General features: G+C 42.2%; 3 protein-coding genes across 5 annotated transcripts; 2 read left to right on the plus strand and 1 right to left on the minus strand.

Annotated features, from left to right (window-relative positions):
- Positions 1 to 1,159: 1,159 nt before the first annotated feature.
- On the plus strand, positions 1,160 to 11,905 carry pop4 (POP4 homolog, ribonuclease P/MRP subunit). 3 transcript variants are annotated; one of them, XR_013772805.1, is made up of 8 exons: positions 1,160 to 1,297; positions 6,811 to 6,866; positions 8,245 to 8,468; positions 8,624 to 8,701; positions 8,793 to 8,854; positions 9,376 to 9,477; positions 10,968 to 11,809; positions 11,845 to 11,905. XR_013772805.1 is itself a non-coding variant. In XM_079289478.1 (7 exons), exons 1-7 carry the CDS (start codon positions 1,285 to 1,287, stop codon positions 11,102 to 11,104), a joined length of 672 nt encoding a protein of 223 aa, XP_079145604.1. In that variant the 5' UTR covers positions 1,160 to 1,284; the 3' UTR covers positions 11,105 to 11,905. The 3 variants fall into 3 exon arrangements, 2 of the variants coding, with proteins under 2 accessions (XP_079145604.1, XP_079145605.1); XM_079289478.1 differs by having other exon boundaries at positions 10,968 to 11,905; XM_079289479.1 differs by lacking the exon at positions 6,811 to 6,866 and having other exon boundaries at positions 1,173 to 1,297; positions 10,968 to 11,905.
- A 1,573-nt stretch (positions 11,906 to 13,478) lies between these two features.
- Positions 13,479 to 15,396, plus strand: plekhf1 (pleckstrin homology domain containing, family F (with FYVE domain) member 1). Its single transcript, XM_079284229.1, has 2 exons — positions 13,479 to 13,783; positions 14,160 to 15,396. The coding sequence occupies exons 1-2, from the start codon at positions 13,528 to 13,530 to the stop codon at positions 14,759 to 14,761; spliced, it is 858 nt and encodes a 285-aa protein (XP_079140355.1). The 5' UTR covers positions 13,479 to 13,527; the 3' UTR covers positions 14,762 to 15,396.
- A 5,246-nt stretch (positions 15,397 to 20,642) lies between these two features.
- Positions 20,643 to 23,133, minus strand: drc8 (dynein regulatory complex subunit 8; the record flags this gene model as incomplete). Its single annotated transcript, XM_079291642.1, has 7 exons — positions 20,643 to 20,761; positions 20,924 to 20,990; positions 21,161 to 21,203; positions 21,835 to 21,911; positions 22,510 to 22,582; positions 22,840 to 22,924; positions 23,088 to 23,133. The coding sequence occupies 7 exons, from the start codon at positions 23,131 to 23,133 to the stop codon at positions 20,643 to 20,645; spliced, it is 510 nt and encodes a 169-aa protein (XP_079147768.1).
- Positions 23,134 to 25,512: the final 2,379 nt, after the last annotated feature.

Raw genomic sequence — 25,512 nt, forward strand, 5'->3', positions numbered from 1 at the left:
GTGCAGCTATATTCCCTCAGTCTTACCGCATTACACAACCACGCACTCACACACACACTTGTTAAGAATGGAAATCCCCAATCCAATTTGTTTGTACTTTTAATGTAAATAAGGTGCCAGAATGCATAACAAAATATCAAAGTTGAAGAATAGTTTGTTAATAAATCTTTTAATATTTATGTTTTTGTATGTGGTGTATTATAGACCACCAGGTCAAAGGTCACGCCGAGCAGGCGCCTCAGAGAAGAGATATTGGTGCTGTAATTGTAATTAAAACGTAGTATTAAAAACATAGTTTGAATGTGTTTCTCTAAAAGCACCTGTCCTCCATAATCAGGCTGAATTTCTTGCCAGATTTGTAATGAGGCTGCCTGTTATGGTGGAGCCCGAGTTTGATACACAGCGGCATTTTGTACGTTTTTTACGATAGTAGTTGTTCTGGTATCTTGACTAGCTGCTGTTTTTGTCACATGTTTTTATTCCTTGTTTAGTTTGTATCGGTGGTTTGTATGTGTCGAAGTATCTGTCTGTCTGTCTAGTGAAGGTTTGAATCCTGCTCCTCTGTATTTATTGTGGGCAATATGACATCTTGTTATATTCATTAATTAATGTTATGTTTTACTAGTTTTTGAATTATGGCAACACAAAAAACACAAGTTCCATAAAAATGTACTCCAACAACAAGTAACAAAGATTTGAATGATATTACGTGGTTGGACAGGAACATGGAGCAATGTGGCCCTTTATTTGATTCTTCTGTGCGGTCAGTTCTTTGAATAAGGTACTGCACTTGTTTCTGTTTCACTGATCTCTGTGTAGAAACTTAGTGCCGCACCAGTTACCTGAAGAATGTAACACGTTTAACTGAGCATAATTTCAATATTCAATTGCGAGTTATAGAAACATGTCAAACACACAGAGCTTTGGAAGAGTTAAAGGAGCACAGGACTTACTGAATGTAGAGGTTGTGAATGACAGCACCAGTACAGCTTGATAAGACGATACGGGAATATATTATTAAAAAGGCTGGCAATCGCATCAGGATATTTAAAAATGTGTTAAATCTACAGATACTAATTAGAAAGGGCTTGTGATGCGTGGTGTAGACTGTAGAGGGCACCAGTGCGCCTCGCGGCGGAGAGCCTGCAGTTTAGGAGAAGGGACAGAAGAAGAAGGAACAGGAAGTGAACTCGTGTGAGAATCAAAACACATGTGGTGAACAGTTTTTCTGCAGTTAGAAAGTGTAGGATTTCCCACCGTTTTCTTCGTGAAGTCGGCGAAAACATGAATATGGACGGTGAGTTTTATTTCCGAGAGGGAAGTAACGTTTCAGTTATAAAGTAGCCAGGACGTAATTGTTTCTGACCCATAAACCCGACATTGGTCAAACGCACGTCAACCCTCGTTTCAAATCCAACGATATGTTCTCTCTCTTTGTCTACTTTGACCCGACTCGGATAAACGCATCTTTAACGTTCTGATTTCTGTGTAACGTTCTATCGACAGTCAACCGTGAGGATTTGGTTAAAGTAGTGGAGCTATACAGTAATATTTGAATGATAAACCTGCATTCAAAATATCGAATACAAAAGTACAAATACAACTAAAGGCATCTCGCCTATACAACCACATAGGCTATATAACTCAGTGGCGTGCGGTGAGGTTCGTGGCTGGTGAGACACTGACTCATTCAGAGTCAGATTTACAAATATATGAACCCAATATAGAGTAGCTTAAATCACCATTCAATTGGCTGCTTGCACATTGAATACTGGTTGTTTTTCACATCAGCATTCTTTACACACACATAGGTAAGGTACATATTTGATTGCACCAGGAGCGTGTGTGCTGCGACCTGCCCCAACCTGTTTCAGAAGCGGAGCGCTCGCGCCACCCGCGAAAATCGCGAGATCCCGCGATAATGTGTGTAACAACCACGGATTTATAAAGAGAGCAACAAACACATAAAAGGTTACTTTGCTGTTGATTTGGTCATATTTCCCTGTTTTTTGAGAAATGTTACAGCTTAGATATTTAATCTTCAATGTTTGCGGTCAAAGCTAAATATAAGAGATGCTCGTACATTGAGATGCTCGTACATGGTCCTTCATTGAGGCGGAGGTACTGTTGGCCACAATTACAGTGGTGACAAGCAGTGAGAAAGCTACAGGCACAATCTCAGATGAGGCACAGCTCGTGGCTTCCTCACCTCGCGTGTCTCCTCTCTGTTTGAACAGGACATGCGCAAATTCAGTGATTTTGATTATAAAAATGCTTAAAATGATTGAAATACAGAATCCCTTTGCAGTTTAAGTAAATGTTGATTGTCATAGTCTTGAACCAATCAGATCTTTAGTTTCACATGTTGGGCGTATTCTTTGACTTGATTGGTCAGTGGGCTAGCATGACTGTTGTGAAGCTAGCTAGCAGAACATTGTAGTAGTAAGAGTTAAAGTTTAAAGACATGCAAGAAGTTTGACATGACATTTTTTGCGTTTTGGTTGGTGTAGATTATTTTTATTTAACTAGCTTGTTTTTTTTGTTAACATTCGATGGCTGAAGGAGGAGAAGAAACGGATTTGGTGGCAGATTTACTGGCAACGCCTTTCTGGGGAAGGACATTTGAAGAAAAGCTGGAGATTGTAAGAAAAGGCCGGCCAACTCCACAGCTAAACCTGACCAACCAAGGAAAAGGATATGTGCGCCACTTTCAGTCCACGAACTACGAACGGTATTCCTGGCTGACGGCGTCGGTGACGAGTTGCAAATTGTATTGCTGGAAATGCATTTTATTTTCAACTGAGCGTGTTGGTGTTTGGAACCACGCTGGATTTGTAAACCTGAGTTGCCTGTCCAAGGCAGCAATAAGACACCAAAGCACGACAGGACACTTGCACGCTACGGTGCTTTCGAAAACGTTTGGGCAGAACCAAGTGGATCCACAACTCGACGAACAAGTTCGCAGGGAAAAGGAGCTCTGCAACGAAAAAGTTAAGAAAAATAGGGAAATACTGAAAAGACTGATAGATTGTGTCATCTTTTTGGGAAAACAGGAGCTCTCACTCAGGGGACACAACAAAAGTAAGGATCCCACAAATAGGGGCAACTATGTGGAGCTACTTTCCTTTCTGGCCGAGCATGACACAGACTTGTACTACCACCTTTCCACGAACAAAGCGTTTACCGGGACATCAGACCAAATACAAAACGACCTGATCAGTGCTATAGCTGAAGTGATGGGAGAGGAGATAAGACGTGAGATAAATCGAGCACCCTTTGTCGCTGTTATGGTGGACGAAACGACTGATGTGAGTAATATAGGGCAGCTGGCACTGATGTTCCGCTATGTGACAGATACCGGCGTCAAGGAAAGGTTTGTCCGATTTGATGTTGCTGCCGGCAACAAGAGAGCCGATGACATTGCTGCTCTTCTCATCCGATTCCTGGAGGACCACGATTGTCTGGACAAAGTCGTGGCTCAGTGTTTCGATGGCGCAGTGGTCATGTCATCTGGACTTAATGAAGTGCAGGCTAAAGTTAAAGAGAAGGCTCCTATGGCTTTATTTACACACTGCTATGCCCATCAGCTGAATTTAGTGCTGACTCAAGGGGTCTCAAAGGTGCGAGAATGCAAAACATTTTTTTCACATCTGAATGGCCTCGCTGAGTTTTTTTCCAGGACCCCAACTTGCACACAGCTGCTCGATGACATCTGCCAGCGGCGTCTTCCTCGTGTGGAACCATCACGGTGGCAATGTAGCTCTGACCTGGTCAACGAAGTCTTTGAAAAGAGAGCTGCCCTGCAGGAGCTTTTTGAGCACATTCTGGAGCACCTTGATGACTACAACGATGAATCTGTGCGCTGTGCTGACGACTGCAAAGACCATCTGGAGAACTTTGAGTTTGTTTTTTTGCTGTCCACTTTCCGTGGGATTTTTGAGTATTCGGATGTGCTTTTTAGAGTACTAGAGAACAAAAAACTGGACGTACAATTCTGTCTGAAAATAGTGGATGATGTTTGTTACACTATTGGGAAAGAAAAGGGACGGTTTGCTGACATTTTTGAGTCCACTGTACGCGTAGCAGGCGTCCCAAGCGCACGGAGAGGCCAAGCGGAGGAAGACATTCGTGCACGGTACCAGAAACTCCACAGCGATATCGTGGACAACATTGTTGCCCAGATAGGAAATCGGTTCAAAGACCACGAGAAATTATTGTTTCTCTCCCTCCTCGACCCCCAGCAGTTTAAGGCATATCGGAAGAAATTCCCGGATTCGGTCTTCTCCAGCCTAACGCAGAGTCACGGATCTCTGTTTGACCTGACGAGGCTTAAAACGGAACTGACTGTAATGTATGCCATGGCTGGCTTTGAAGGAAAACGCCCTGCTGATCTACTTGCTTTCCTCCAGCAGAACGCTCTGAAGGAGAGCCTGTGTCAACTTTACACACTGGCATGTTTGGCGGTGACGATCCCAGTAGCGACTGCCTCCGTCGAGCGGGCATTGTCAGCCCACAAACGCATCGAAACGTACTCAAGAAGTACAAATGGGGAGACTCGACTGTCATCACTGGCGTCCATGGCAATTGAGAAAGACCTCTTTCTGGAACTGAACCACACCGGTGTGCTGTACAACCGCGTCGTTGAACTCTTTGTTGGCAAAGAAAGTAGGATGGACTTCGTCTTCATATAGTGAACAGCAGCTTTGTTTTTGTTTTTACGGCTGTGTTCATTTTTCTGTCGTGTGGAAGGCTCAAACAGTAGTTTATTTTTTTCCTGTTTCTCCACTATACTAGCATTCTTACTTTGCGAGCAACAGGTGTAGGCCTAATTCATGATATGGATAATATTCCATTCTTATGTGCCATTTTTCAGCATGCTGGTATGTTCCTGCTGCCTCAGTGACGTGACTCTGGCACATTGGACTGGAACAGTCTTGATTAACTGGTATAATTTCCACCTGTGCTTTTACTGCTTTGATAAAACCAAATGTGTGACATGAGAAAGGTCTATTGCCTCCTTTCTTATCCTCCACCTACAGTGTTTACCATGTATGTCATACATCTTTTCATTTTAGAGCTGCGATAATCAGCATTTTCTGTGGGGTGAAATGGCTACGTGTAATGTCAAAGGGCCAGAGACGGTCATCCCCAACTGTGCAGTTCCCTTCAGCTCTAAGGCCAGAGGTTTTGTTGCTATTTAACCCTGTTGACCACATTACACACTATGAGAGACACGCAAGTAACTTTCAATGATGTCTCATGCTAAACATTAAGTATATCTCCGGCCTAAGGAGCGTTTTAGCATCTTTAAGCTCGTTGTTTTGGTTTCACGGCCCACAACTTCAGTCTCTCTGCTCTCATTTACCCCGTTTCTGCTTTCCAGCAGTAGCGGGCAGCTGTTTTCAGTGAAAATATGCACAGTGGAACCCTTAGCAGCTAAAGAACCAGATATTTCCCAAGAGACCAAAAGCAGAGCTAAAAAAGTGAACATTGCCAGTGCTTCTATTCCACATAAGTTGCCTCTCATAATGGCCATAATGTTTGATTTGATTTCAATTCCAAAATGACTCTACTTCTCTCGATGTATTCCCTCAGTAAACATTGAAAACATGACTTTATGGTCTCCATCTCTAGTTTCAAGTGTTCCTCAACACAACATGATGTTCATTTTGGAATTCATGGTCTCATTCAGAGTCAAATGGACCATAAAGCAAGGGATGCTTTAGGGCGTGGCTAACTTGTGATTGACAGGTCGTTACCACAGCGTTGTCCGGTCTGGGAGTTGTCAGTGTTTTCGTCGTACAACTTGAACCCTTTCACGGTGTGTTTTCAGTTCATTAAGGTTAATTCTAATCGTTGTTGCTTAAAAATGTTTTATTCAGGATTCGGTTCCATTTAGAGTAGAATAGATCATAAAGCAGACTGTGCTTTAGGGCGGGCTTACTGTGATTAACAGGTTGCTGCCGTATACGGCATCTCTACGTCACTCCTCCGCATTCCAAATATGGTTGTAAAAAATAAAACAACAATCCAAGATGGCGACGGCGAGAGGTTCTGCGACGCACTCTCTGATCGCGTGAGCAGTGTGGTCCGGGCCTTACATGTCTCAGGTACAAACGAACGCTAATCTTCCTCCGCTGGATGTGTTAACAGGCGGTAGGTTGCTGAACTCGTCAGGTATATCACCTCTGCAAGGCCTCTACGCGTCCAACGTGAGACTTTTTGTTTGTGGAGTTTTGCCCCCAAGTCGCTAAAAAAGTGATTACGGCAGCTTTAACAAAATACGCCGCACGTTAAATGTTGCTGCTGAGCAAGAACTTTGCCTCAAAATTTCAGATTTTAATTGAAACCTTAAATTGTCTGATCAAAGAGTAAATAAGATTATATCTCAGACCAGACACTCAATGGCAGATTTTAGTGTGCGTCAGATTTTGATCCTTAACATTTCAGTCTGCACTGAAATATATTGAGATTGGACACCCAGCTCTCCCCACAGAGAAAGACGCTCCGTCTGATACAGGTCGTCAGCCTCCGTCTGAACTTTTGAAATGTGTTCCGAGTGGAAGTGAGCGAGATTTTTATAGAACTGCATGTACAATATTTTTACACTTGAATAAACAATATGTTACGAGTAGTTACATTTACAACCGGCCCTTTGTGGGCGACCATGATGCTGATGTGGCCCTGAGTGAAAATGAGTTTGAGACCTGGGTAAAAGAGAGCCAACAGCCTCTCCTGCGTTCTGGTCCAGTACCTCAGTAAGTTGGTTAGCTTGTGTGTAACACTGGTTTTGTTTGTCCTGTTCAACAGAAGCGCTTGTTCGAGCCACAATTCCTCCGGATCTGGTGAAGGTTCTTTGTGTTGCGGTAAGCAGACACCGCTACGTTGACAAGGGATGTGCTGTGTAGTGGAATTATGAAATGTGTATTCCAGATATGTAATCTCATGCAGTTTCCAGTCATGTTGTGCAAAGATGTTACTGCAGAAGAGAGTGGTATGAGATCAAAGAATCAGCAACTGTTTTGATAATCAGTTCATTGTTTTTGTCATTTTCTAGAAAAAAAACAAATAGCTGGTTCCACCTTTTAAAAATATGAGGATGGGATGCCTTCCTTCATTAACTAGATGATCATGTAATGATAGTCAAATTAATATCTTTGCTTTTGGACTGTTGGTTGGATACAAGAAGACATTTGAAACTGGAAAATCCATTTTCCATATCTTTCTGACCTTTTACATTTGTCTACACGCGATCATCAAAAAATATGTCTGTTCTCTTTTTAAATATACGTTTATCAACATAAAGGTTTATTTTAATCCTTTCGTCGGCATTTGCATGTGCTCACAGCGACCGCTTCATCATCTTCATCATCTTCACCAAGTTTAAGACCATTTTAGTTTTTAAGATTGCACAAGTGAGATGCTACAAAAACCAGCCAGTAATACAGCAGGCCCATTTTACAGACCACTACATAAGTCAGTCAACAGTCTAAAAAGGTGTGAATTGAATTAAGAATTGAGGAGGGTATTTTATATTTTTGACCTTTGAACTAGTGGGTACTTATTGAAAGAAATGCAATTGTCAGAGTGCCTTGAATCTTTTTCAGACTGCCGTTTAATACCACAGACTTCCTTCAGATGTAAGCCAGGCACTTATATTCTGTCTTTAGGTTTATTTTGTAACATCTGCCTCTTGGGACTACGGATGAAAAATAGCCTCTTGGCTAACTGTAGCACATTTACAGAAATGGTTTTATTAATGTGCACTGTCCCTTATCAAATAAACCAAAAAATAAAAAGGCATTACGGTATGTTTTGGGTTGTCCGTCCGTCTCGTGAACGCCATGCCTCAGCAACGTCTGGAGGGAATTTCTTCAAATTTGGCACGAACATAAAGTATGAACTGATCAATTTGGTCGTCAAAGGTGAATGTTTTTGACCATAACTCCAAAATTCATATGCTTATTATGACAATATCATACAAATGTCTAAGAGGATAAAATGATGACGTGAGGACATTTTGGACAGACATGTATGTAAACTGCAACTTGACTGGTTCACAGAAGCGTACAAGCATGAGGTGATAAAAACATAATATTTTGTTGTATTTTATTTTACAAAATACTTTCAACTACTTTTTGAAGTAGCTTTAATTAACCAAACTAGATATTTCCCTAGGATAGCTTAGCTGTAGTTCAACTTCTTCCCGCGTAAATGTCCCCGGTGTCACTCTCTTATTTCCAGTCTCGGACCAAATATAAAGCCGAGGCCTTCACCCAGGCGTTCCTGAAGAACAGCATGAAGCCGAAATCGTACCATAATCTGACGACCATGCTGAATCACAAGGCGGTGGTGCTGGGCTACGCCAGGCCCAAGAAGGACAAGAGGAAGAGCAAGAGAGCCAAAGGACTCAACGCTCGGCAGAAGAGGGCGATGAAGGTCTTCCAGATCAAGCCTGAGCACCAGAGGTCGGTGCCGCCTCTGAAGGATGAGCAGTCATTGTGTGTCAACATGACCGCATCAAAACAGTCTAAATTGATTGAGATACGTTTCCCATTTAGCCAGTCGTTTACCTCGCCCCTCCCTCTCCCCATCGTCACTGTCTTTGTCTTTTCCATCACAGATACGAGCTCTTCCTGCCTCTGCATGAACTCTGGAGGCAGTACATCATTGACCTGTGTAACGGATTGAAACCAACGTGGTAAATCAGTTTGGATCGCCGCAGATTCCTCGTTCACTGCCAGTTTGGAGCGATTTCTGAAGCCTCGTCTGTTGTATTGTGTTTTTTACAGCAATCCACAGTTTGTGCAACAGAAGCTTCTGAAGGCAGACTTCCACGGTGCCATCATCACAGGTAGATCTTTTACGTCTTCTCTAAAGCGATTGGGTTGGCTAACCTTTACACGTCATTAGTTTGGATATATTTTAGTCTCGAAAAGCAAGACAGCAACTTGTAATGTGTGCAAAGCCATCAAACTTGGCTCAAAGATTATCGACCAAAGCGTACCGCCTTTGGTACGGCGTGGGGTCAGTTTAGTGCTGTGCTGATGTCTTTATGAAGAAAATAACTCAACGATCCATCTCACTGCCTGGTTGAGATGTGGCAGGACTGTGAGCCATGTTTTAACACAGTGTAAATGTGATATGTGACCTACTGAATGGTGTGTATATCATGTTGAACAATGTCACCTGTGCTTTGTTGTACCTGTTGTTCCTGAAGACCATCGTCTGGATGCAGTTCTCTGAGCGCAGACACGGCTGTGATGTGCTGTACTAATAGTTTGGTACTTCTCTCTCTCTCTCTCTCTCTCTCTCTCTCTCTCTCTCTCTCTCTCTCTCTCTCTCTCTCTCTCTCTCTCTCTCTCTCTCTCGCAGTGGTCCGCTCTAAATGCCCATCATATGTCGGCGCCACAGGGATTCTCGTCCAAGAGTTTAAACACATCTTCAAAATCATCACCAAAGAAGACAAACTGAAAGGTAAGACTGCCCAACGCAAAACACTTAAAAATGGCAGTCCACAAACCAACGTGTGACGTCACGACGACTACGTGGTAGTACTACCAGCATCAGAGCTTGCACTGGTAGTCAACAGGTTTTCTACTTTCTAGCTACTCGCGTTCGCTATGCACGACAGGGGTGCATAATCGGGGGGGAGCCTCCGCAGAAGGAGCACGAGCTCTGAGCATGAACGGAGGCGTTTATACCCTCTGAGCTGTGCGCTGCATTGTTCTCTGAAACAGCAGAGGGCGTACAAACAAAAGGTACTGTGAGGAGTGCAACTCCTAGATCTGCCCACAGACTGTAGGTGTAACCGGTAAAAAGCCATAAACTAACTCCTACAATGCCAAGGAGGGATTATAATTATTAATTAAGTCAAGTATTAAATGCATTATATAGCAACAAATGTTAAATATCCTTTAAACTATTTGATTTGGCTGCAAACTATTTACTCAAATGAAGATTTTTAAAACTTCTTTCTAAAGCATCCACAAATGAATTTGCCTGAAAGTTAGACGCACCAGTGCAACCAATAGTGACTGGATCCCTGGATGACGGTGCATTTTGACTTACACAAGTGTAGCTGATTGCATTCCTGGCTCAGTGGGACACTTGTTGGAACTGCGCCAGGCTTTACATAACATGATTTTATCTGCTGTGATATTTACTATATTTTATAATAGTTATAACACAAAACTATTCAGTTATGGCGTTTAGAAAATAGTCTCTGGTTTTTGCGTGTAGGCCCATTGGTCATCGATGGGTAATCTGATTTATGTAGCAACATTTTTACAACGTGTTTTTTTTTTTTAAAGGTACTAAATATGAAAATTAGAGCACATCTAGGAAGTCACAACCGCTCTCAGCATGGTGGCGGCTGAGCCAGCTGTTGGGCGCTAACGGGACAAGCAATGGCAACAGTGCTGACAGAGCTAACGGTGTTTATCTGAGAGGGAACCCGAGGGTCGCACTACACTTCCTCGGGACGGCGTTATCAGCCGTCACCGCCGTATGAGAGCAGTGGGGGGTGGCGGCCACGAGCTTGGCCAGTCAGGGCACGATGACTTGCACTAAAAGCACGCGTGGCTGGACTTGCTATGTCAACAAAGCAAGGAGAAGCTCGGATTACAACACACACACACACACACACACACACACACACACACACACACACACGGGGAGAGTGACTTCTCCTCGGGTAGACTTGACTCCACTATATATTTACATAGCAAATAGTTGCTCTGAATATCGTTTAAAGTACCTTTTTAAAAGCACATGGTAAAAAGTTCAACCAATTTTAGTTAAATTCTTATTATTCGTTTTGACATGAGAACTTTGAACCGCCATATCAGACTTTTTGTCACACAACAATATTATGCTCCTGCAGCCGAATCAGGAGGAAGCCTTGCGTTCTCGGCCGGTGTCCGTCCGAGCACCTGCTTTGACACCCTGCTCTTGTTCTGCCGCAGTGATCCCGAAGAGGAACAGTGTGTTTGCAGTGGAGGTCAACGGCTTCGTCTCGCACATCTACGGGAGCAAGTTTGAGCAGCGATCCAGCGAGCGCTCCGCCAAGAAGTTCAAAGTGAGAGGAACCATCGACTTGTGAGGTGTCACCACATGATGCAGACACGCATCACCTGATCAGACTTCTATTAGAAGTCACAAAGAGCTGCAACAAGTCGAAGATGCATTGAGGTCATCAAAAATCATATTTCAGTTTTTGGTTCTGTTTACACCAAACCGAATATGGACGACTTTCACAAATAGGTGTCACTTTATAGTAAAGGTGAACTCCACCAAAATGGCACTCTCAGTTTACTTGTCATGGGGAGTACTCATCAGCCAGTGATAAAAGCTGTATAATGTCCTCTGTAAGTAGCTTTGTCAAGTCTGAGAAAATAACCCTGCTGGTGTTATCAGGAACCTGAAATTGACGTGAGGCGATCAGCGAAAGAGGAGACGTCTCACTCTGTTAGAGTTGCGGGAACTACAGAAACACTCAGACTGAAGTTACAGAGCGGAGCTTCCTCTGCTCCAAACATCTTTGGCTTAGTGCCGAGTAGACACTGGCTCCAGAGACCACTTTTACCAGACAGCAGGCTAGTTAAATTCTGGTTCCTGGTTGTATTTATTTATTTAGTTTCAACCTAATGTTTCTGAAATGAAATGCATAGTTTTTTATCATTTAAAATTGTATTTTGCTCAGGCCTTTTTACGGCTGCTTCACGTTGAGACAAAACAAATTTAACTCAAACGTGAGAACGGAAGTTTATTTTAGTTTTATATTTTACACGATAATTAATTGTCAAATGTTCTCGACTCTTAGGTTTCAAACAACTGTTTCAGCAAACTGTAACTCTCATGCGCTGCTCTGAATAAACTTGCTTGAGTGCATAACAGCAGTGAACCAGTCTGTCTTTCGCTCTCTGTGTTCTTTTGCAGTCGTCTGCTCGCAGTGGAGTGAAGGAGATTATTTCGCTCTCATTAACTGGTGTCGTTGAGCTGATTCATGACATTTAGAGCGTAAAAAATGAGCTCATGTAGGCAGCCAGGTGGAGGAGAATTTCCGCTGTTGGACAGCAGTATTTAGTTTTATTGAGCTCATTTGTTTTATTGTTTATCGGGTGTTGTACAGAAGAGGACAAAGCAAACATTTTGTTGTAACCACACAAGTCTACTGCACTCTTTTGTAACAGAAACCCGTGAAACATGGCGGACTATAAGCCGTGTATCGTTGTCTGTGTACGTTCCTGAACTCCTTCACCTGCTGCTGGGGACTGAGTGCACTGGCTTCCCGAAAATTCCTGGTTGTTTCCAGACTGCCTCCTTTACGAGAGAACCAGTCCAACCAGATATTGACACGGCTGACCTTTGCAACGCTGCATAAGTACATAATGGAAGTGTTGCCAACATGTATTTTAAGTATTGTTGTGCAATGCCAACTAACGCACCGAGAAGCCGCATAACAAAGCTTCCTACCGGTAAGCATGCGTTTGTTTTTTGTGTGAGAATGAGGGTGGCATCAGTTTCTTTCCTTCCCACCCAACACCACTCCAACTGCTTGGCTGAGCAAAAACCACACCTGTTTGTGAAATGTAAGCTCTTGTCTGTTTTACTCTGTAGTTTCCACTCTGCTCTTTGTTTTTTCACTTTTGTGTCTCAATTAGATTCAGTCAAATGACTGTTATAAAGTTGGCAGAAAATAAAGTTATTTTGACGTACATAATACTGATTACATGTAATCATTCACTGCCCAATCCTGGAGAAAACACTCTACCTATCTTATTACAGCATCTTGTGACCAAAAGCAATCCTGAAAGAGTCCTCAGCCGGGGCCACAACACCGCTGTGCTTCCTGACACCAAAGGAAACACAAAGCCAGCGATGGTGTTGACGTCTACTGATCTTGCTGACAGTTTGCTTTTGACTTTTTGATCGCTAAATGCTAGAAGCAAAGTCTCTAAAGTCATCGTTATGAATATGAAAAGCTCCCATAAAGCTGGTGCAGATGAAGTCTGGAGCAAAATTCCAATAGCTGTTATGAATGAAATTGTGGAGCCTCCTGTTTACTCTGGCGACCTTGCTGTACTTTGTGAGGTGTCTAAAATGACAAAGATTGCTAGAAACCAGTTGGTGAATTTTAAAATATAATAATAATAAAATTTCTAAATAGTTGGTGATGGAGTGCGTTGTGGAAAGACAGGTTCTTTTGGATTAACCGTCTGTCCAAAAAACTTTCCACCCGAAGTCCTTCCTGGTAGTCAAACAGATTGAGTCTAAAGACATGCCTTGTGTACAACGCCCAGCGGAACATCTTTCATGGGTTAGTCTTAGAGCTGTATCTTGTTTCGGGAAGTGCCATTGTGTCACCACGACGCGTCACCAAGACTTCAAAAGAGCGCCTGTGCGCAGCAGATTGTATCATTAGGAAGACTGCACGAGCACAGGACAGCGTCTCACACCTACAGCAACGTGGAACTACGTGCAACAAAACAACAACAGCGCTCTTGTTGACTTAACGAGATACAAATGGGCACCATGGTGAACCAGCTTATGTTTGCCCAGGAAAACCGGGACCGCATCCACGCCGTGGAGAACTCGTTCGGGCCGTCGGGGAAGCCTCTGTACGCGCCGGATCGGGTTCTGATCGGAGAGGGCCGGCTGATGAAGATGAGCCGTCGGGGGCCACAGCCCAAAGTCTTCTTCCTCTTCAACGACGTGCTGGTGTACGGCAGCATCATTCTGAACGGCCGCTGGCACAAAAAACAGAAGATCATCCCTCTAGGTGAGCAACACAGACACACCTGAGGGGAGAGATTATGCATCGTTGTTTTGATCATTGTTAGGGTTATCAAATGCTTTGACAGTAAACAAAAGGAAAGAACCTTAGACTCACAAAAAAGAAGGAAAACAGGTAACCAAGCCGTCTAGGTATTACTGGAGCTTGCAGCGATACTTTTTGTATCTTTGAACGTCTCAAAACATTTAAAATGCAAATAAAATGCATTGTGTGTATTCAACATTTGCAGTAGGTCAAATGACATTGCACATACAAAAAAAGTAGGCTACACAGTGCACACAAAGTGCGTGTGACCTTATTCCGACTTATTCCATTTGAATTGTACTGTTATTTAATTTTCATTTCATTTTTTTTATTTCAGAGGACAGCCAGCTTGAGGACTTGGAGGACGGCATAAAAATGAGGAACCAATGGTTGATCCGTACACCACGCAAGTCCTTCTACGTGGCAGCCGCCTCATACGAGGAGAAGCGAGCCTGGATCGAACACATAGAGGACTGCCGGTCCAGTCTGCTGCAGAGCGGTGGCTGCCGGCCCGTGCCCAACTTCGCCAACACCTGGATCCCTGACCAGGCCTCCGCGGTCTGCATGCGCTGCGCCGACAGGTTCACCGTGACCCAGCGTCGACACCACTGCCGCGGATGCGGCTTTGTGGTCTGTGGTGCCTGCTCCAAGAAGCGAGCGGTGATCCGACACATTCACCCGACTAAGTGCTTGAGGGTCTGCACCATGTGTCACTCAAGTCTCTCGAGGACGACGGAGGCCCCGGAGGTGTCTCGCGTGAATGGGGGCAGCACAGAGCAGATAGGCTCGGATAAAGATGAAGTGGACGGATTGAGTGAGGAAGAGGAGGCCGACGAGCAGATGGAGAACCATGACCCCGGCAAGTGGATGAACTCCCAGATGGACTCCTTGTCCACCTATGTCTACTTCAAACCAGACCACAGGCAGCCCCAAACGTAAGCGCGTGAAGAGTGCTGCAGCCACTCAGAAACAACCTGGTGTTGGTCTCTCGGCCTCTCTTTAACATGGACACATGCAGCTTTGTGCAATAGGAGCAAGTTAAAAGGCATTCCCACTCCGTCATTAACACAACAAGAAAACAATATATTAAGTTCAAAAAAGAAGAAAAAAAAGTGTATATATTTGTTATTTATGTTAATATGTTGTCTTTTCACGTTATGCTGTCTGTGGGAAGACGATTGCTATGAAGTCGTCACTTGATTGTCTGTGATAATGTGCTCAGAGTATTTAGAGTAGATTACTTGAGGTAGGTCAGTCAGGACGGTAGCATATACACATATATATATATATACATGTGTGTAGAAATTAGTAAGTCCTACTTGTAATTCTGTAATTAGTCATTTCTTGTATTTTTCCTGAATCATCTGAATTTAGTTGGGCAACCCTTCAATGACATAAAACACCTTGTAATACTGAACAATATCTGGACTTTTATGGACTTGATACCGCTTGCTGTTAGCAAAAGCCAATTAGCAGTCAACAACCGCCTTGTACCTTAATATTTCATCCTTGGAAAGTCCTTGGAAAGTGTCTGCTGAAAACCTGTTTGCCTGTAGTTGTGTTTATTTTGGTCTTTGTCTGTCATGCATATGTAATTGTATGTTGTACTTTATTTTATACATTTATAAGGAGTATTTTTTACATTGCCAACGGCTGCTTCTCTGTAATTGTTGTGCATATGACAATAAAAGAAGTTGATATGCATCCCTGTATCAGTGTATTTTCTCTAATATGTAAAGCACTTTCTAACTGTGCGCTTTAAAAATACTTTTTTTGACATACTATACCATGACTACTTATGAGCTTTTTTCGACATACTATACTATGACCCTATTACCTTACTCTGATACATTTATTGACATACTATACTATGACTTTGAATACATATTTTCATCATGAACATCCAAGGTGTTCCTCGTAAAAATGTAAGAGGCTTTGTATCAAAGTGTCACCAGTGTGGGTCATTGTTTCAAGGACATTTATCAAGAAGTTCTTTAAAAATCGGGACAGACAGACAAAACTACTTTACTGACAACATGTAAGCCCCGTTTGCTGAAACACTCAAACGTCACAGCATTTTTGTTTTGTAAGTTCTTTATTTTTCATATCGTTTATTCCAAAGACTGGTGACGTAGGGCCCAAATGTGAATCATATTCGTGATCAATCATGCTAATGTTTGTGAACAATCAGGCAAATATGTGTTGACAGTAATGTCAGTCAGTCAATGCCCCCCATCTCAACAACTCTCAACAACTATTGGATAGATTTCCGTTCCTTTTGCACAGGTTTTCTTAGTGCCAAGAGGATGCATCCTACTGGTTTTGGGTGGACGCCTTGGATGGATTGAAATTGAATTGAAACACACATTTATGTTCACCTCAGGATGAACTATTGTGACTTGGTGATCAGGTCAACATTTCTATTTTTCCCTGATGATTTTGTCAATTCAGTTTTTTGACCAAATATCTGCAAAACTAAGGACATTCCCATCAGTCTCAGCTGTATATGTTTAACAGTGCTTAGCATGGTAACACGCTAAGCTAAGTGGACGAACATGGTGAAGACCAAACCTGCTTTTGCATATTGTCACAAACAGAGATAGAGAGGTGTGGTGGTTAATGACGAAATGGTTGGACGTCTTCCCTGGAACCTGAACGTTACTCAACCGGTATTTCCCTTGAGCTGGAAGTAAGAAAGTCCAGATACCGTGTAAACATTGCACACCTTTCGACGCGCTTCTGCATCCTTCCATACAGCAAACGTCAGTGTTCCACATGGGCAACACAATCAAATGACCTTTACCACAGAAGGAACTGTGCCCAACCTGCCTCTGGCAAGGTGGCTCCACGGACCATGTCATTTTGAGCACAGTGACTTGAACAGAGAGTGGTGATGTCACGATCTAAAAAAAGAATCATCTTTGTTCTCTTGTGAAAACAAACCATTTTAGGCCCTCTTTTTTATTTTTATATCCGATTGCGAAGCTATAACAACAGGAGAGAGTTCCTGTGTAAAATGAGCACAGTCCATAGTTCATGTCTGTAAGAAGTATGATTATTTAAATGAAAAGAACATTATGCAGCCCATGAACCAACACAGTATAATCTCCCTTAAATGTACACATTCAAATGTAGGGGGAACATGTATCAACAGTATGTACTAGTTTGTATCTGCTGGTTCCAACTCTCCAAACTGCACTGTACTTTAACAGGGCAAAAACCTTAAAACCCAACCAGCCATGTTCATGGGTTACGGGTTAGGTGTATGCAAAGGTCAACATGGGGTCAACAATAATCTGGTTTTGTATTCATTTCTGTATCTAGACTGTTAGCAGGGGTGGAGTTAAACAACAATTAAAAAGTACTTGTGCTATATTTGACTTCTTCCTTGTTGTACTCCACTTTTGAAAAATATAATAACATATACATTCATTTTACATTCATTCTTACTAGTTATAGATGAAACAAAAATATTCCACCTCGACCAGCTTTTAAATGCTGTTTATAATGATAATGCATTCATTCTACAATGTGTATAATACTGTAACAGTATGAAAATGGTCATCTTTCTTAACAGTTTCTTAAGGAGAGCTTTTACTTTTGATACTTAACAGAGCATTTTTATATTGCAGTATTACTATTATTCAGTAAAAGTATCTGAATCCTTTGCCACCACTGACTGCTTGTGTGTATAAGAAACTGCAGACTGCGGGGAAAAGCCATTACTCGCTTAGTTTGAACCAGTTTCAACAAGAAACAAGGTTTCAGATAAACGAGAAGGAAACAAAGTGTGTTAATCCGTGCTTTTCTCAGAGTACAATGGTTCCTCTTTATATGAACTGCGTTTCAAAGGAAATGAAGAATGACATCTTATCATCGAGATCATATATTTCCAATTGTAAAATGATGCCATGATTGTCAGTATACTGCACATAAGGAGGTATCTGTCAGCAGCAGTAGACGTATAATCTGTGCATTCACACAAATTGACTGTTTGAAAAACTGAACAGTGGAAATGTTGACTCTTTTCATCTGGAGGACACAAGATTCTGGACTGGAATCAGGTATTAGATCGGGCAGGGCTAACAGAGGGCACTACTAACAAACACTCAGCCACAGCTTGAGGACAGGTACAGTACATAGAAGCAGTTACACACTCTCCAAAATAAAAATAAAAAAAGAACGGGGAAGGAGCTTTCTCATATAGTCATAACTTCTGTGTCTTGTAAATGGGACTTAGCAGCTAGCAATTATGAATTGATAAATACAAGATCTGCATCTTGAGCAGGCCTATTGGAGTTGCACTTTATACCCAGAGAGAGAAGAGATGCATTGTGACCCAGAGTGAGTACTGGGTCATAGAAGGTAGACAGCTAGCCTCTGGATAAGTCTTATTGAAACCCAACCTATGACGGAAGTAAAACAAAGTGCACTCGAGTGCCGAGCACCGCCAGCGATTCATGTATCATTTACTGCATAACTTGTTTTACTGGTTTGCCTCTCTGCTCTCATAAACAACCTTCTTCCCGGAGGCTGCTGTTTTCAGTACAAAAAGCTCGAGAAAACCCCCTCTGCACACTACCTGCTCAGCAACAAACAGACACAATAGAACAATGTGAACACCGAAACTAAGTTAAAGCAAGGGGGGCAGAAACACAATCACTAGTGTATCCACTGTACATATAAATAGCTATTGCTATGTGTCGGATGTCATGCCAGCTTTCTGCTTGGTTAACACAAACATCTGTGATACCATGTGGAAACCTAAATTCATAAAATTGAATTAAACTTTACAGGACAACATGTGAGGATTGCGATTGATCAGCGCTGCATGACTCTACACCAGGGATTCCCAAAGTGGGGTGCGCGCACCCCTGGGGGTGCGCGAGCTGCCTCTAGGGGGTGCGCGAGAGGAAAAGTGTAATGGCGGTCTGATGGTGTAATAATATTAAATATAAAAAAAAAATGTAATTTTAATTTAAAAACTGTCAGGTGGGACATCTGAAGCTATCAGTCGTAAAAGAGGAGAGGGACAGAGAGAGAGAGAGGAATCGGAGGCGAGGGGAACGGAGAGGTGCGTTGGGGAGAGACCGGGAGATGAAATCGAGCCAGAGTCAGAGGAAGATGAGACGGAGGAGACCGAAAAGGAGGAAGGGATAGCACAGACAAATCGGGAGCACATCGGCCCATCGCGGAGTCAAGGTGAAAAAAGAGGAAACGAGAGTGAGCATCAGACTGGGAAAAAAAAGAGGAAATATGATGAAAAGTATGTGTGTCTGGGCTTCACTTGGATTGGCAACGCAGATTCCCCAAAGCCACAGTGCGTGGTGTGCAGTGAGGTTCTGGCTAACAGTCTGAAGCTCTTATTTACGTCGCCACCTGAACACCAAGCATGCCAGTGCAAGTCAAAAGCCCCTTACATTGTTTATATCGAAATTGGAGGAGTTACAAAACAGCCAAAAACAACTGGAGTCTCATTCATGTGTTGGGTCTATAAATGACGCACTACGGGCTTCATATCTGGTTACAGAATAGCGAGAAAGGGGCTACCGCACACAATCGCCGAAGACGTGAGCTCGCCAGCTGCCAGAGAGATGGTGGAATGTATGATTGGGGAGAAAGAAGCAAACAAGTTGGACATGATCCCGTTGTCCAACAACACTGTGTCGCCGCATCGATGCTTTGTCCGAAGACATCCTGGCTACATTAGTCGGTCATTAATTGTAAATTAAATGTGATAATCTGCCTCTGAGCCTGTGCGTGTGTGCTCGCATCCGTATTGCTCTTTAAAAGTGACGCCTTGTGTCACTGAAAGTTATTGAAACTTTGTTGCAGTGTTTCAGGGCGTTTTCACACCTTCAGTTCGTTTGTTCTGATTCAGGGATTAATATGATACAATGTTGCAGTTGCTCCTTTGCTCGGTTTGTGTTCACACTGCAACATTTAACAGCGGACTAAATATTGTAAACAAACGCCACGCGCGCGCAAACTGTTCTCTCATTGGTCCGATTATTATGCGGCTATAAAGGCTTAAAAGGCTCTGTTGCTTCTTTTTTTTTTTTTTTATTAAGGGGGGGGGGGGGGTGCGCGAACCCAGTCGGGATGTAGAAGGGGGTGCGCGGCCTAAAAAGTTTGGGAACCGCTGCTCTACACTATAGCATGTGTGGAAGAAGGTGCTCGCGGCCCCGACTCTCTGATAAGGATGACAACAGCACTCCCTGCTGTGCCCGGTCAGCAGGTAGAAAATATTCCCAAACACTGACGCTTCACATGGCGCTGACTTTGGGTGCACTACAAACAAAAGCATTGTGTTGATTCCTCCCACCCGCCCCTGGCCAGAAACAGTAATATCCCCGACACTTAATGAGATCAGGAGATTGGTAAGGGTGGTTATTTTGGACTTCCCCTGTGAACCTTTATTTATCGTTATTATATACTATATAGATCATACATCAGTCATTTGCTAGACACTGTTTTCACATTTTGAATTGTTTTAATTATTCTAATTTGGGATTTGATATGGCCGAGGCGGCCCCTTGGACTTATGGGTAATAACATCTTCTGCCATGCTGACTGGAATTAAGAAATGTTCTAATTATAAATTAGGCATTAATACATTTTTCAAATTCTGCCAGTTTGAGCACTTATAGTATTTAATCTGAACTGAAAGACAATTCTGTAAACACAAGGTGAGGATTGAGATACGAACATTTATTTATTGTACCATATTAGAACTACTAGCCCGCATTAATAACCTGCAGACATGAACACAAACGCACACAGACTTCACAACAGTTATGCAGACACACTGTGACATTGCCTACATGTCAGGGTCAACGGTCAACTGGCTGATCGAGTCTTGGTAATAGACGAGGTTCTTCTCATGGTCAGTGAGTGCTGTCAGCATCTCATCCATCTCCTCCTGAGTGAAGAGCTCACCTGGTTTAAACACAGCCGTGGTGGGAAAAAAAGAGGAAAAGTTTGCACATGAAAAGGCTGTTTTGTGGAACTAACGTTAGACATAAAACCGATCTCTGAAAAGATCTGCTTTTCAACACGCGTGAAACCTCACAAGGTGAGACCTGAAAGCTTCTGCTTTACCTTCCTGCGTCATGTACTTTGTCAGCTCCTCAGGCTCCAGGTACCCGTTCTTTTCTTTGTCCAGAACCTGGAGACACAAATATCAGTAACTTACATTGTGATATTACTCTGGTGACAGTGTGATAGTCACAGAGGCTCAAACTCCTACTTCATTTGTATAGAAGCTGTGCAGTCACTGGTACTACAACACTGGGATATGAATGGGATAGAATATGAGGAAACTGAAGTTTATCTCACCTCAAAGGCCTGAAGCAGCAGGTCCTCTGGGATGGGAGGGAACCTAACACACACACACACACACACACACACACACACAGACCATTGCTATTTGTGTCTGTTCCTGTAGTGTGGCAGCACTGTAGTAGATGCTATTGACATGATGACGTACCAAAAACACTGTGATGAAACATGATGGAGTTAACACAGCATATATTAGGAGTTTCCAGGCCCAGTTTACACAACGAAACTGAACTGCGCTCATTTTATTAAAAGGGATCCCAAGGTTTTCACCGGTTTTATGTGAAGCTGAAATGTCGCCAAACATTATTTCTAAGTACACACTTTAAAACCCGTTTTAAAAGACGTGTACAGTGGTGGCCTTTGTAGACTTTTTCGCCACACAGCTATTCTGTGAAACACTACAAGCAACTACCTCATTATATTTACCAAATATAAAAGCAATCTCAAAAAAGCTTCACCAGAGTCAGGTCATTCACTTGCTCCCGCAGCAACATCTAGCTGAAAGTCCTGCAGCATAATTGAATGATTTGCTTCAACACAAGCACCTATTTGCATCACGACACGGCCCTTCTTCTCAACCTCAAAATTCAGCATCTTAATTAATTCAGGTAGATATATAAAACAACATGGCCGGCCTCAGGCAAGAGTTTGTATAAGAGATCATGTCTTACTTGTGCTCCAGCAGCACTTTGGTCATGGCTGGGAGGAACTTGTCCAGAGGGATGAATCCAGTGTGGTCCTCTTCAACCTGAACAGGACTGTTGCTGAGTTTTGGGCCTTTTTAACAACAAGCTGAGAATGTTCTGACAAAACTGATCATAATATCAATTTATATCAAGCTGCATTGAAGCAAAAAAACAAAACAACAAATGAAATTTTCAAAAAACGAATATATATAGTGAAATAGGCGCTATTATTTTAAAACACTACATTTTTGTAGCCCAAATGTAAACTTCTGTACAAACAGACAAGGCATTTTAATGGAACCTAACACAGTCTTCATTGACACTTCAATAAATGAAAAAGAAAAAAAATGAACAGAATAAAAAACATGTAATGATTTATATTAATTGAAAACTTGAGTTCCTTATTTCTCTAACGGCCTCTTATTCTCAAGAGAGACCTGATTAAACTTGGTGGCCACAGAGGGCCACCTACAGGGGAGATGGTGGCCACGGGCGACAGTTGATGTCGAAACCTGTTGGCACATTTTCATACAATGATATCCAGGTCCAGTAGATATTGTTGCGTGACCGATATATGTAAATACCCCTCCGATGATGAGATGACCGGTTCTTTTATTCATCCAAAACAATGAGAAAAAAATAGGTAAGCACTGTTCTCACCTCAGCTATTATGTCATGTAGGTCTGCCTGAGTGGGGAAGCACCCCAGGGAATAGATGACGGTGCCAATCTCCCTGGGAATCAAACTCCATGTTATCTATAGAGCACACTATTGAACATAAAGACCTACAACAGCATCGGATGAATGTAAATATGGCGTTAAGTAAGTAAGCGTAAAGTTGTGTTGAATAGACAACGTCTAATATTGCTAACTCTATCTTCATATTTACTGCGTTGGAAGTTATGAGTTGTGACCTAAAGAGTTGAGAGGAGTGAGTTTATCAGGAGACAACATCACCACCTCTCTCTGTATAAAACAGTTGGAGCTCACCTGACATCCACTTTGTTGTTCGACTCATAGTCAAACGCTGTAAACGCTGCTTTAATCTTCTTGTGGACGTCTGGCACTACGGGTTCTGATAAGACAGGAGAGAGGAGAGGGAGAACCGGGAAAGAGTTACCGTTACAACTCCAAGTCTGTCAAGCAAACAACGCTCAACTACCGCTAACCAAATCAATATGGCGCGTTTATTGCTACCTCAACAGGAGAATTGACAGTAGTTGATGGACGGTACACACCTGTAGCTGACGCGTACGGACCTGCGCTTTGCTTGTCCTCCATCATGCTTGCCCGGTGAACTTTTTTTTCCTACAATGGGGCAACGTTAAGACCCGCCTTACTCTCTTCTGATTGGTTTATCCTGAACTCCAACCAATCGCACTCCTAATGCCTAAATTGAACCAATCCAACCAACGAAGGTAACGTGTATTAACCAATCAGAGGTGGAGTAGGGCGGGTCATGCCGTCACCAGGTAGGTTTCCCGATTGTCATTCTGTTGCCTAGCAACTGCGACTGGTCGCTGGTTTTAGTCAAAGGAGCAGCTAACCTAGCTAGCTAGCTAGCTAAACTTGATGACCGGAAGAGTACGATACTAGTAAACACCCTGCGTTGTAGACTGTTGTCAATCTTTACACTTAAACATTTATAGTAGGCTATACATAATCTCAACATGATTGTTTTCTGCCGACACAATATAGATATCCGTTGTCAACGCTACATTGCCAACTTTAAAATGGTTTATGTGGTTTTAAACTTTATTTTGAAGTCTGATAAAAGACAGAATGAAAGACAAAAGGACACATGAAATGTTTGCTTTAGGGTAATTAAAAGAAATACACAGACATTTTTACGATTATTTTTTCGATTAGTCGATTAATCCAATGACTAATCTATCAATTATTCAAAAGATAATTTCTTAAATTTCCGAATAATATAAAAATGTATTTACCCAAGATAAATATAAAAAAACACGTCTGATTAATGTTTCAACATGTTATTCAATCATCTTATTTAATTTAATCTCAGCAAATACACTGACATCTGGCTTTCAAAACTTAAAGCAGCCTTTCAAGACTGGAGCCGAATCGATACCACACCTCTCGGATTTGAATGGTTCTAGTCTCATCCGTGTGCAATAAAAGTTCAACTAGCCTGCATGTTGTTATTAAATCTATAATAGTTTTGTTCAGTACAGCTGCTTTAAATGTAAATGTTACTCTGCAACATGTCACAGTAAAATAATAAAAGAATGCATTATCCAAAAATCGTACGTATGAAATATTTGTGCTAGCACAAAACCATAATGTACCTTTTCAGGTAGTTTAGGCCCAGTGTCCATTGTGGTCTCATGTATTTAACATGATGGTTGATATTTCATATGAGTTGCAATGTGATGTGATGGGAGAATGATATTCATTAAGATGTTTCATTCATTTTATTCCTTAGTATCAGGTGGAAATACTCTAGTACCTATGATTACATCCCATATTTCTCAATTATTTTTCCTCTCTTCTTAGCCCACCAATGTATGTAAAACTGTTGGACTGCTCTCTACGCTGTCTATATTTCTGTTTCACTAGATGGCAGCGGTGTCAAGACAACAGCAGTGGATTCTCTGAACAGTCAATGTTTTCAATGTGCCATAACTACAGCCACTTTAAAAATATGAAGAGTGTCATCCGTCCATCCATCCATTAACTGTTCAGAGTCATGACATCTGAAATCTCCCTCCGTTCATTCTGTCACATAGCCAGTGGACAGAATGTGAGACATATTTGAACTAACAGCCAAAGAAGAGAAAACATACTTCATTTTCTATGTGAATATGCAGTCTATGTCGCCTACTGGTGGACGAGGTATCCAGAGGGGTTATGGTTTTCTTTGAATAGGAACATGTAAAAAGGTCTGATTGATTGGTTTTTAAAAACAAAGCCAATGATTTCAATATGTTTCCACATCCCAGCTTAGCATGTTAACATTTGCCAATGAGCACTATAGACAAAGTGCAGCTTTAAAGGAACTTCAGAAAAAATACTTGACAGGTGATTGGATGATCGATCTGTCAATCTTCGGGAGAAGAGAACAAAAAATCAGGACGGTGATTTGTCTGTGATCTGGCTTACCACTGCGTATTTCAAAAGATAATTTTGGGTAAAAAAAACTAAGCTTGTTACATAAATTCTTACGCAGACCGTTATTAAAAAACAACTCTTTGACTTTTCGTTTCTCATGGGACACAAACACCAGTCACCTGGGTGAAAGTCCAGTGTTTGTCCCATCCACCCTGACCTCCTCCATATGCAAATGTGATCAAAACATATTCCTGTTGAACCCGGGAATACGTGTGTCCACCCTGAAAAAGGCTCCTAATTGACTTTCCATTGGCATTGTTACTATGGTGCTGGCACATCATTTCAACACATTCTGTACCACCACCACGTGACTGGAGGCTTGCCTCTTCCAGGCCTGGGCCACCCAAATATTTGCATGGCCCATGAATCACAACATTCCTGGCAACACTGAGAGCTTTTTTTTAATTTTTTTTTACTGAAAACAGCTGCCTGCTGCTGCTTGAAATGACGTGGGTGAGAGCAGTGAGATTGAACAGAACATTGAAATATGTGGGCTACTAAAAACAACAATGAGCTGAAAGACGTTCAAAC

The sequence above is a fragment of the Melanostigma gelatinosum genome (genome assembly GCF_949748355.1).
Source record: "Melanostigma gelatinosum genome assembly, chromosome: 2".
Classification (NCBI taxonomy): domain Eukaryota; kingdom Metazoa; phylum Chordata; class Actinopteri; order Perciformes; family Zoarcidae; genus Melanostigma; species Melanostigma gelatinosum.

What these genes read in the sequence shown, in the direction of transcription:
- pop4 (XM_079289478.1), top strand. An exon ending in TGAAGGTTCTTTGTGTTGCG is followed by an intron (nt 6,867 to 8,244) that starts GTAAGCAGACAC and finishes TCTTATTTCCAG; the next exon opens with TCTCGGACCAAATATAAAGC. An exon ending in AACGGATTGAAACCAACGTG is followed by an intron (nt 8,702 to 8,792) that starts GTAAATCAGTTT and finishes TGTTTTTTACAG; the next exon opens with CAATCCACAGTTTGTGCAAC.
- plekhf1 (XM_079284229.1), top strand. Translation starts at nt 13,528, where the DNA reads ATGGGCACCATGGTGAACCAGCTTATGTTTGCCCAGGAAAACCGGGAC. An exon ending in ACAGAAGATCATCCCTCTAG is followed by an intron (nt 13,784 to 14,159) that starts GTGAGCAACACA and finishes TTTTTATTTCAG; the next exon opens with AGGACAGCCAGCTTGAGGAC.